Here is a 13229-nt window from a genome sequence, read left to right as displayed (position 1 = left end):
AGTCAGAGAACTATTATATACAAATTTATGGTAAAGGTTTGTTGAAAGAAAAAAGTCAATCAAAAGTAAATATTTTACTTGTATACTAGTGTGCTTACATATTAAAATACTTGTATGCAAATATATATTAGTATACTATATACAAAATATATATTCTATATAATTTCATTTACAAAACTTAGTGACAGGAAAAAATAACAATGATGATAAAAGCCAGAAGAGTTGAATGAAACCAAAAAATGTTTGTTTTGTTTTTGCCCACACCTAATAATCTTCAGGGCTTACTCCTGGCTTTGTAATTAGGAATTCCTCTTGTTAGTACCTGGGGGACCATATCGAATTCTAGGGATTGAATCCAGGCCTGCTTTATGCAAGGCAAGCATCTACTCGCTGTACTATCTCTTTAACCCCAGAAATAAGTATTGAGCAGGAATCTGAATGAGAGAACTTTCTGGAATGATGAAAATAGTCTATATATTTATTTGGATGCTTGTTAAATATACATATTTATATGTTGAATTCTTTTGAATTTTATGCTGTTATATTATTAGGATTTTACAGATCACTGTGCATAAGTTTTACCTGAATGAAATAATAAGAACCGTGTTATGGGCCTGGAGAGATAGCACAGCGGCGTTTGCCTTGCAAGCAGCCGATCCAGGACCAAAGGTGGTTGGTTTGAATCCTGGTGTCCCATATGGTCCCCCGTGCCTGGCAGGAGCTATTTCTGAGCAGACAGCCAGGAGTAACCCCTGAGCATCGCCGGGTGTGGCCCAAAAACCAAAAAAAAAAAAAAAAAAAAAAAAAAAGAATCGTGTTATGTTGAATGTTCTTGTGGGTGAGAAATACCTGTTACCTCAAACTGTCAACAATAATATCCCAGAGAAAGTAGTTTTCTTTTTTTACTTTTAATTCTTGACCTGAAGTGATTATACAGTAACATTATTCCTAGTATAACTTAATTTGTATTACTGTTTTAAAATTTATTTTCTTATGGGGTGACATTGATTTTCAAGAGTGTAAATATTTATGTGTTTTAGTAGTACACTGATGCAAAGCAGACCCACCTCTAAGGTGCTGATATTCTATTCTAAGGTAAAGTCTTGGACTGACTTTGCATTTTATTGTCTAACCTAAAATACTTGAAGTAGAGAAAGAATTGGGCCAATTGGTGAAAAAATATTTTCTGTGTAGCTTAAGTATAATGATCTTTAGTTGCAATCACAATTGGAGAGGCATTAGAAGAGCAGATATTAGCTTAGGGTAAGTAGAACAGCTCTGCCTCTTCCTTCTCCAGAGAGAGGTGGATAAAGGGAAGCAGTGTATAGCAAGATGAGACTTTAAATGGTGACTATCTGTGGCAGAAATAGCTAAGTTTTGAGAGTTACTGTTGACTTTGTAATTTTTGTTTTTTCGTTATTTTTTACTTCCAAATTTACTCATGTTTCTTTTTTAAAATTTTCTTTGAAACAGGAGATAGTGGACAACTTCTTTTGAAAAAAAAAATGGAGGATGGAAAGCCCGTTTGGGCACCACACCCTACAGATGGATTTCAGATGGGCAATATTGTGGATATTGGCCCAGATAGCTTAACAATTGAACCCTTAAACCAAAAAGGCAAGGTGAGTTTCTCAGAAAAATGAAAACGTTTAGTTCCTTTCTGAATTGTCTCCCTTTCTAATGACTTAGAACGATATATAACAGCATCTGATAAAATGATTTAGTTTTCTACTGTTATTTGATTTAATATGAAGTACATATACCCTAGGAAAATGATATACTATGATAAAGTCAGAAATGTGGTGTATTTTTTTTGTGGTTAAAACTTTAGTAAATGATAAATTTTGTGTGATAAAATATGTTAAGCAGCCCTTTAAATTTCTGTTGCTGAATTATTGTAGTCAAAAGGCTACAAAGTAAAAATATGAAGTGAGTGGAATTATGTTAGCAAATTATGATTTTTTATTTATCTTACTGAAAATTTAATTTAATTTTTTTTTATTTAAATGTATTAGCATAGGATCAGAGTAAAATGATTTCCATTAAGTACTATTAATATACCTTTCATTATTTTTGTTGTAACAATAGCTTTTAAACAATAATATCTTAATTTTTGTATATATGTTGTATGCTTTATTTTGTGCCTCTATAGACCAGACAGTATTTTTAAATGTGAATTTGGGTAAAAAGTGGAATAGATCGATTTTCTCCGTTTGTCTTGGGCATTTAGAGGGTTTCTTATGGGGAGCTTCAAAGCGTTTATTTTAAGAAATATTTCTTTTAAACAAGTCTTGTGACTAAATTTGTTGAGGTCATTTTTGTTTACTTTAGACTGTGAATGTTCATGAATAATTTATATTCTACTGATATGTGGTTAACTAATGCCATATGACTGCCACCCTTCTGGGAACCTTAGAATAACAAGCTGGATCTCTCATGAGGTGTTTTCACAGAGAAAACTATTCTGTAAACAACCCTGGAACCTAAATGCATAATATATAATGTACTGCGTTTGAGGAGGCCAATTAATGATACCCTCAGGAAAGAAAAGACAAAAATGTTTCTTGCTTTTCCCTCTTATTAAACAAGTACCTACTTATAATGCAGTGCATACTTAAAAAAAAAAGAATAGCTCAGTCATATAAAAGAAAAGGTCAATCATTTTTATATATTTGAAGATATAGGGAAGAAAATTTTTTCTGTATTGAGAAGCATGAGACTCTGACTGGGCCTAATGACTAAACATAAAACAATAAATTCATAGCAGAAAAGCATATAATTTTATTATTAATAATCTTTGCCTGTACATGGGAGTCTCCAAAAGAGAATGAGGATTCAAAGAAGTGACTGAAGTGCAAAGCTTTTTAAATACTTTTTAGACAAAGAAATGAATTGTGAAGTATTGAAACAAGAATGTGAGCTAGAAGCAGTAAATTGTAGAGAAGTAATTAGGAAGGTAGGATCAGTTTAGCAAGGTCTGTTTGTACAGATTTCTCCCTGCTTCATTTCCTCTTTTCTAAGAAGATCTTCTTTCCTTCTGGCATGGGAGTGGGTGTTTGGGGGTACCTTTCAAATGGTAGGTTTATCTTTGGTTTTTGGAAAGAAGGGGAGTGTAAAATTACTTCGCATAATTAGAGGCTGGGTTTCAAATGGCTCTAATTAAAAATAACCATAATGCCAAAACAGCATCTTTGCAGGTTGGCGTGGTTTGAGCTCTGCCAGTCTTTTAAAACTTAAATATATTTTATAAACATAGTAAATCAGAATGACTAAATATATATATATATATATGTTAAATATAATTTTTATTTTGACCATATTGGCTCACATATCTTTCACAGTAATATTTCAGGTACATATTAACATTGAATCAGGGGAATTCCCATCACCAAATTTGTCCTCCCTCCATCCCCGTTCCCATCTTGCATCCCATACCCTCACCCCCCCCCCCTCCCGGGCTGCTAGAATAAGTGGTCCCCTCTGTGTCTAGCTTACTACTAAAAATATATTTTCTACAGAAAAAAAACAAAAGCACTTTCTAAGCATATCTATTAAAAGTTATTAAGTCTACAGGTTATAAAATAGTTCAGATCAAGAATGGGAGAAAATTGATCAATGTGTATATGCGTAATACTTTTATATATCTTAATACTTTTAAGTACTTTCAACTCGGCTTTGTCAGTTTTAGTTATACATCTTGAATGAATAAAGCATGAATAGTGAAGTTATGAAGTTTGTGTAGATCTTTCAATAATTCTATAAAAGTGGCATTTTTAGTTATCAATTTTGTTTGTTAGTTTTTGGGCCACACATAGTGGTACTTAGGGTTTACTCCTAACACTGTATTCAGGGATCATCTGGGGCCTGGATGACCGACCATCTAGGGTGCCAGGGATTGAATCTAGGTTTGCTGCATGTAAGGCAAGTGCCCAAACCATTGTACTATCTTTCTGGCCCAGACTCAACATTTAAAAAGAAATTAATTTTGTTTTTGTGTTTTTGGTCACACCTGATGGCAGTTCTCACAGGTCCATCAAGTATCAGGGATCAAACTGGGCTTCCTGCAAAGCAGGTCCTGTGAAACTGTAAGATAAAAACTTTTTATTTCTTTGAAGTTAAATTCTCAGAAATTCCTTCTTTTAGTTATTTTTTAAAAATTAAATCACAGTAAGAGACACAGAATTAAAAAGTTGTTGAAAGTTGAGTTTTGTTTATAAATGTTTCAACATACAATTCCTTCACCAATGTTCATTTCTTGTCACCAATTTCTCTTGTTAACTCCCATCATCCTACCCCCATCTCTAGCCCTACTCTTTAGCCTGCCACAATAGAGGCAGACACTTTCTTCTCTCTCTTTCTCTCTTTTTTCCTTTGGGGCATCATAGTTTGCAATATTGTTACATGAAGGAGTATCATTTATATCTTTTAGCTTCTTTCTAATTCCCAGTTCTTGATATGGTGTTAAATTTCAACTGTTATTGTCATAATGGTCCTTTCTCTGTTTTAACTGAACTCCTCACCCATCATTTCAGGAAATCCTTTTAATCTTAATTTCCCTTTTCGTTCTTGGTTGAGGGTTCTAATAATAGTTAAGATATATTAATAACTTTATAGTTTAAAGCAGCCATCAGAGCAGCAGTTTCTTTTCTTGTGGCCCAATAACTCATTGTCTGGAAATCATTAACTTTTTTTTTTGTTTTTTGTATTTTGGGGCACACCTGGCGGTGCTCAGGGGTTACTCCTGGCTGTCTGCTCAGAAATAGCTCCTGGCAGGCACAGAGGACCATATGGGACACCGGGAATTGAACCAACCACCTTTGGTCCTGGATCGGCTGCTTGCAAGGCAAACGCAGCTGTGCTATCTCTCTGGGCCCGAAATCATTAACTTTTTTTTTTTTTTTTGGGTTTTTGGGCCACGCCCGGCGGTGCTGCAGGGGTTAACTCCTAGCTGTCTGCTCAGAAGTAGCTCCTGGCCGGCACGGGGGACCATATGGGACACCGGGATTCGAACCAACCACCTTTGGTCCTGGATCGGCTGCTTGCAAGGCAAACGCCGCTGTGCTATCTCTCTGGGACCGAAATCATTAACTTTTAAGTAATGAGTTAAATACATAAAACAGTGAATGAGTAAGTTGATCTGTTTGGCTGTTTATAATTCTCTGATTTAATGAACTTTTGTTTTGTTATGCTTATTAGACATTTTTGGCTCTCATAAACCAAGTGTTCCCTGCAGAAGAAGACAGTAAAAAAGATGTAGAAGATAACTGTAAGTATCAGTTAAAAATTGTTTCTCAGTTTATGAAAAAAGTTTCATAAAATATGTACACTATGACAAACAAAATATTTTGAGGGAAATTATTTTTTTTAAACTAAAAATAGCTAAAGTTTTTTTTGTTTTTTTGTTTGTTTGTTTGTTTTTTTTTTTTTTTTTTTGCAGCACTTAGGGGTTACTCCTGGCTCTATGTTCAGAAATCACTCCTGGCAGGCTCAGGGGACCATATGGGATGCCAGGATTCGAACCCCCAACATTCTGATTGCAAAGCAAATGCTATCTCTCTGGCCCCTTGTTTTTTTTTTTTTTTTTTTTTTTTTTTTAATTTTTGGGTTTTTGGGCCACACCGGCGATATTCAAGGGTTACTCCTGGCTCTGCTCTCAGAAATTGCTCCTGATTGGGGGACCATATGGGATGGCGGGGAATTGAACCAAGGTAGGTCAGCCGTGTGCACCACTGCCATGCTACCTTTCCGGCTTCTAAGAAGAAAAATAATTTTTTGATGTTTTCTACTATTAAATAATTTGGTGTTTTTATTTGCATGTGGCTAAATACAAAATGACTTTAATTCAAACTTATAATTTATGTTTAATTTAATAAATTAATATTCTGAAGCATTTTACATGTTTATTTATCTTAATCTAGATGACCAGTCTTTTATTTTTCTTGGTCTTAGTGTTATTTAGCTTCCTTTTACTGGCATTTTCTTTGATGTTGATGGAAGCATTGTTATTTAACTATTTTCATCAACCCCATCCTGATTTGAGTACTTTTTCTGAAGTGAAATGAACATAGATAGAATTGGTCATTGATTGTAGAATGTCAGTTTTCCAGCTGAAGTGATTCCATCACTTAGAGTTTTTTTATTCCTCAGAGGCTTGCTCCTATACCATTGTCTTCTGTCAAATGTCGTAGGACATTTGGGGGCATTTTAAACATATATTCAATTTATATATGTCTAAAATCCACTTCTAGAGGATGATGATGATTCAAAGCTTGCTGTCCCTGTAGCATTCTGAATTGTTTCTATTGAAGCAGAGATAAGTAGTTTGTTAAATAATACCCTAACAGTATTGGAGATTTTATTACTGATTTCTTGCTGTAGGTTTTCTATGTTAAGGGCTATATATGTGAAAATTAATATCTGCTTTTTCTTTTTATCCAACACTTAATTTTAATATCAGAATAGCAGTGTTCTTGCACACTGACTAGTGCTGTTAGAGTTGGTGTAATTTGTTGCAGTGTATGTTGTACATTTTTGTTGCAGTAACCACACAGACTATACTGCAGCATGTGTCTCCATATTTTTAGGGTGCCAGAATTACCAAAGGTTGTGCCCTGAGGCATTAGGGTACCTCTTCAGAGGTAGGGCAGTACCAGAGATAAAGTTCTGGCCACATATCTACTATTTTACACCATTTTTATAGTGGGTTACTTATTATATTAAGCTGTGGGGATGCTGGGCCATTGGTCCCTTCTCATTCTGCAATCTGATCCTTTCGTGCTTCATGCTTTCTGTCAAATTCTGAGCATCAGACTGAATTGCTGTCATCACTTTGTTGTAACAAAAGTATATTAAAACTAGCACTACCTCATATGTACTGATATTCAAGTACCCCTTTACTTGAGTTTCTCAACTTTTAAGCCAACTTTTGTTAATGCATACTCACCTGGTACTCATTTTTTTTGGAGATTTATTATTAAAAGATACCACTGTAAAGGGACCAGAAAGATAGTGTAGGAATTAGGTGCATACCTTATCTGCATCTCACCTAAGTTTGATCCCATGCTATTGCTTGGTCAACCAGTACCACTGGGAGTTACTCCTAGGTACAGAGCTGATAACCTCAATCACTGCCAGGTATTGCCCAAATTTACCCCCAAACAATACTACTGTAACACATAGTAAATAGGTAAAGGTAAAATAAACCTTTGGGGATTACATCTAATTAAGTATATTATAACAGGGGAATTTTAGTTTAGTTCAAGGTAACTCTGGTTAAGACAGTATTTTTTCAAGTATTTAATGATTTACAAATCTATTTCTCAGGTTCACTCATGTATTTAAATGAAGCCACACTTCTCCATAATGTTAAAGTTCGATACAGTAAAGACAGAATTTATGTAAGTATTTTACTTGTAGTTTAAGTTTTTATGGAGATTAACTATTTTACCTGTTTCCATTTGATGTTGTTGAGCTTGGCATTTTCTTTTCTTTTCTTTTCTTTTCTTTTCTTTTCTTTTCTTTTCTTTTCTTTTTCTTTCTTTCTTTCTTTCTTTCTTTCTTTCTTTCTTTCTTTCTTTCTTTCTTTCTTTCTTTCTTTCTTTCTTTCTTTCTTTCTTTCTTTCTTTCTTTCTTTCTTTCTTTCTTTCTTTCTTTCTTTCTTTCTTTCTTTCTTTCTTTCTTTCTTTCTTTCTTTCTTTCTTTCTTTCTTTCTTTCTTTCTTTCTTTCTTTCTTTCTTTCTTTCTTTCTTTCTTTCTTTCTTTCTTTCTTTCTTTCTCTCTTTCTTTCTTTCTTTCTTTCTTTCTTTCTTTCTTTTTTTTTTTTTTTTTTTTGGGTCACACCTGGCAGCGCTCAGGGGTTACTCCTGGTTCTATGCTCAGAAATCGCCCCTGGCAGGCACGGGGACCATATGGGATGCCGGGATTCAAACCAATGACCTTCTGCATGAAAGGCAAATGCCTTACCTCCATGCTATCTTTCCGGTCCCAAGCTTGACATTTTCTAACATTGAATGACACATCACTGCTATGGAGAGACACATGCCTGTCATGCACATAGACCCGAGTTTGGGTCCTGTTCTCTGGCATTGCTGGGTCAGAGCTATACAGCATCACTAGGGCATGCAAGTGTCTGGCCAACTTGAGTTTTCCTTCCCCTTATGGGGGTGCCTTTTGAACACTACTTGGGAGAATAGCTCCCAAGAAAAGAAAAATCATGTCTGTCTTAGCCTGTACAGACCATGTGTTGCACTCCATGAGAATAAGGATAATTTTCTAATTATGTGTTAAACTTCATGTAGAAAAATAACAGAACAAAGTAGCCAAAATTATATTTGACAATACTTAGACTTATGAATGACAGCTTAAACTCTGTGAGACGACATAGCAAACTCCTGTGTACTTCCACAGTAGAAAGAGCCTCACCCCCCACTCCTTGATAATGACTATCATTTTTAGAATTAGTTCCTTTTTATTTATTTCTTTTGGCTAATATTCCACATATGAGTGAAACTATTTGCTAAATTGTCTTTAATTTTCTAATTTTATTCAAGTTTTATATCTTTTGCCTCCAAAAGGCAAAATTTCACTTTGTAAATGGCAGAATAATATTCTGTCAGCATGTAGACCACTGTTTTTTATCTGGTCATTTGTTGGTAACTATATAGTTCTATTTCATTTTTTAGCTACAGAGAATAAATGCTATGATCATAAGGGTGCAAATATCTTATGTATGTGTGAGTGGGGGTGGGTGGGTGCTGAGTTCATCAAATCTAGATCCTCACACCTGCAAGGCATATGTTCTACCATCAAGTCAGATACCCAGTCCTGCAGATACCTTTTCCTTTTTTTTTTTTTTTTTTTTTTTTGCAGATACCTTTTCAAATAGTGTTCTTATGTCGTTTGGATAAAAGATTGGTGTTGCCGAATTTGGTAGTTCCATTAAAATTTTTTTTGATTTTTTAATATATTTTTTTTATTTAAGTAACATGATTATAGTTGGGTTACAGTCACAAACAGAACACACCCTTCACCAGTGTAACATTCCCTCCTCCCAATGCCCCCTCCACCCATTTAAATTTTTTTTTAAATTTTAAAATTTTAATTTTTTATGATTCTTTCTTTTGGTTTCCATAGAGGCTGTCCATAGGAAATCACATCCTTTTCCTTCCTTCCATATCCTCCCTCACACTTGTTTTTAGTCTTTGCGAGATATATCATTTTTCCTGATGTTGGATAATAATTCTTTGGTTGACCCTTCTCAATCTATGTGCTGCTGAGCACTTTTTCATGAATCTGTGGGTCATCTTCTTTGACAGTGTATCTTTGAAGAAGTGTAGAAGTCATTTGCTCATTTAAAAAATGGATTACTTGCTCATTTGAAGTTGTGTGAAGTTTATTTATAGTTTGAAAGTTAATTTCTTGTTAGATGTGAGAATATTTTTCATGATTACTCAATTGTATCCATTTTTGTGGTAGTCTTTATTGCTGTATAAAGCTTTTAATTTATCTAGTACTGTTTGTACTTGCTTTTATTTCCTTTGCCAGTAGAGTTGAGTTTCCAGAAATGTATATAACCTCTGTTTTTTTCATGTATTTTAAGTTTCAAGTCATGTGTCAATCTTTAATACATTTTGAGTAAATTTTTTGTTTTCAATTGTTAGTGATTTCTTTTTCTTTTATGTATCAATTTAGTTTTCCTAACACTATTTGGATAAGGTGCTTTTATTTCTTATAATATGATATAGTTTTATTTATGGTAAATTAGATGTTATGGCGATATTTTGTGGGGGTATATTTTGCTATCTATTTCTTTAGTTTGTGTGCTTTTTTGTATTCCCAAATATTCATATAACTAATTGCTGTTAATTTGTAATATAAATGCAAGTCAGAAAACATAATGCATCTATTTTTACTTCTTTCACAAATGCTTTGGCTAGTCAGGATCAGTCTTTTGTTGTTTTACAAATATTTTATCATGTTGCATTTTTTATATAAAATCTTTATTTAAGCACCATGATTACAAACATGATTGTAGTTGGGTTTCAGTCATAAACAGAACACCCATCATCATCAGTGCAGCATTCCCACCACCAATGCCTCCCCCCCACCCCCCCCCGCTTCCTTCCCAACCCTGCCTTGTATTCGAGACAGGCATTTTACTTCTCTCACTCATTAAGATAGTCATGATAGTTGTTAGTGTAGTTATGGCTCTAGCCATTTGAGTTATCTCCTACATATTCTCTTTTTTTAATTAATAAACTTTATTGTGACCAAAGTGGATTACAAATATTTCACAGTAATTTTTTAGGTACATAGTGGCATTGAACCCAGAGCATTCCCACCACCAGTGCTGTCCTCCCTCCACCCCTGTTCCCATATCCCCCTCTGGCTGCTAGTATAAGTGGTTCCCTCTGTGTCTAATTTATTGTAGAATGGGTATTGATTCTGTTGTCATTGGCTTTGGATTTGGTGTTTAAGACTGATCTTTTTTTTTTCTATTCAATGTTCATACAACTTTTGGTCTTGGTACCATCCATTTCCCCCCACTCATTTTATGAGGCAGAACAAGATAGTTTAAGTTATGTGGTTCTGCTTGAAAGGAAAGAAAAAGAAAAACATAAAGAAAAGAAAACAAACAAGAACCCCTCCAAAATCAAAAAACAAAAACAAACAAAATATTGGGGAGGGGTCCATCTATCGAGTTATAAATATGATTTAAGAGAAGAAAGGGGATAAGGAAGAAAAACATCACACAAAGAAAAAAAAATAAATAAAAATTAAGGAAAAAACCCAAACAAGAAAACAAACAAACAAACAAACAAAAAAAAAACAAAACAAAACCAAAACTACAGTGACAAAAACATCCAAAAAGCACCACCGCAATACAGACAACAACCAAGCAATAATCACGAGCCAGAAATAAAAAGAAAGAAAAAGGAAAAAAATTGTGCTTCCTTTATTTTCCTCCCTCTTTTGCAAAGGCACAGTAAATATTGGGAAGATTAGAAAGGGAATTCCCTTGGCCTAAGAGATACAGGGTTTCTCCGCCTTTGAGACATTCTGTTATGGATAACTACAGGCTCCGTACATGCTCTTTTACTAGGTCTTTTTGTGGTGTCTGGAAACTTACTGCTCAGTTGTGGATGAAAAATCAGGCCTCTGTAACTAGAGATCTTGGTATTTTCAGAGGTCATAGGATGGAGTCTAGGATAGAGTCTTTCTTTACAGTTTTAGAAGTTCTGTTCCAACTCTGTTGTTTTAATCAGTCTTCTGTAATTGGTGGTCTTGGTGTTTGCACTGATCCTAGGATGAAGCCTAGGACAGAGTCTTTCATTACGTTTCCAGAAATTCTGCTCAGTTGCAATTGTCTCAGTCAGACCTCTGGAATTAGAATTTTTGGTTGTACAGATAGATCATAGACCAAAGCCTAGGCTAGGGTCTTTCTTATTGGTCCCAGGATAAGTTCTGCCCAGTCATGGTTGTTGCAGTCAGTCTTCTGTTTTTGCATAGATCAAAGGGTGACATGTCTTCTGATTTTATCTTTTTGATAGGTGATGAGATAAAACAACCTGCTCTTAAATCAAGTTGTTGCCATTTCCTCATTGTCAGGATGTCATATCAAAACTGGCGCATATTGGTGTCAGAGCCGTATTAAGACTGTCCGAGAGGGATTTTGGTTCCTGGAGCTGTTGCAAAGAACTGTTGGTTCTATGTCTGAGATCTGGGGATCGGGGTTGAACAGCCGCTGTCTAATCACATGGAGTCTAAGTTGGGGCCACATGATATATGCTCAAAGACATAAGAACTCATACTTCTTCTCTTTTAGTAATTAGTTGCCTACATCTTCTTATTTAGTAATGCTGCATAGTTGAAAGCCAATGCTTTTAATGTAAATAAGGTTTGCATCAAATTATTAAGAAAGATGCTTAGCTTATCTGCTTTAACAATATTTATTGGTCATGTGTAAGATTTTTTTTAAATTTTATTTAAACACCTTGATTACATACATGATTGTGTTTGGGTTTCAGTCATGTAAAGAACACCACCCATCACCAGTGCAACATTCCCATCACCAATGTCCCAAATCTCCCTTCTCCCCACCCGACCCCACCTGTACTCTAGACAGGCTTTCCATTTCCCTCATACATTCTCATTATTAGGACAGTTCAAAATGTAGTTATTTCTCTAACTAAACTCATCACTCTTTGTGGTGAGCTTCCTGAGGTGAGCTGGAACTTCCAGCTCTTTTCTCTTTTGTGTCTGAAAATTATTATTGCAAGAATGTCTTTCATTTTTCTTAAAACCCATAGATGAGTGAGACCATTCTGCATTTTCTCTCTCTCTCTCTGACTTATTTCACTCAGCATAATAGATTCCATGTACATCCATGTATAGGAAAATTTCATGACTTCATCTCTCCTGACAGCTGCATAATATTCCATTGTGTATATGTACCACAATTTCTTTAGCCATTCGTCTGTTGAAGGGCATCTTGATTGTTTCCAGAGTCTTGCTATGGTAAATAGTGCTGCAGTGAATATAGGTGTAAGAAAGGGGTTTTTGTATTGTATTTTTGTGTTCCTAGGGTATATTCCTAGGAGTGGTATAGCTGGATCGTATGGGAGCTCGATTTCCAGTTTTTGGAGGAATCTCCATATTGCTTTCCATAAAGATTGAACTAGATGGCATTCCCACCAGCAGTGGATAAGAGTTCCTTTCTATCCACATCCCACCAACACTGTTTATTCTCATTCTTTGTGATGTGTGCCATTCTCTGTGGTGTGAGGTGGTACCTCATAGTTGTTTTGATTTTCATCTCCCTGATGATTAGTGATGTGGATTATTTTTTCATGTGTCTTTTGGTCATTTGTTTTCCTTCTTTGTCAAAGTGTCTGTCCATTTCTTCTCCCCATTTTTTTGATGGGATTAGATGTTTTTTTTTCTTGTAAATTTCTGTCAGTGCCTTGTATATTTTGGAGATTAGCCCCTTATCTGATGGGTATTGGGTGAATAGTTTCTCCCATTCAGTGGGTGGCTCTTGTATCCTGGGTGCTATTTCCTTTGAGATGCAGAAGCTTCTCAGCTTAATATATTCCCATCTGTTCATCTCTGCTTTCACATGCTTGGAGAGTGCAGTTTCTGCCTTGAATATGCCTGTAGTTTCAATGTCCTGGAGTGTTTTGCCTATGAGTTGTTCTATATAACTTATGGTTTCGGGTCTGATATCGAGG

The 13229-nt window shown here is 35.1% G+C and overlaps 1 protein-coding gene across 2 annotated transcripts in view; it reads left to right on the top strand.

Moving 5' to 3' along the window:
• MYO6 (myosin VI) overlaps positions 1-13229 on the top strand; it is a 205469-nt gene that overhangs the window by 57123 nt on the left and 135117 nt on the right. For both annotated transcript variants that reach the window (XM_049776811.1, XM_049776810.1), the window contains exons 2-4: positions 1474-1622; positions 5197-5266; positions 7324-7397. In XM_049776811.1, coding sequence (XP_049632768.1) covers positions 1506-1622; positions 5197-5266; positions 7324-7397 — 261 coding nt within the window. In that variant the 5' untranslated portion in view covers positions 1474-1505. The remainder of the gene's footprint in view (positions 1-1473; positions 1623-5196; positions 5267-7323; positions 7398-13229) is intronic.

Source organism: Suncus etruscus, chromosome 7, assembly GCF_024139225.1.
Source record: "Suncus etruscus isolate mSunEtr1 chromosome 7, mSunEtr1.pri.cur, whole genome shotgun sequence".
NCBI lineage: Eukaryota > Metazoa > Chordata > Mammalia > Eulipotyphla > Soricidae > Suncus > Suncus etruscus.
Note: the sequence above shows the minus strand (reverse complement) of the source record. Positions and strands in the feature narration are given on the sequence as shown.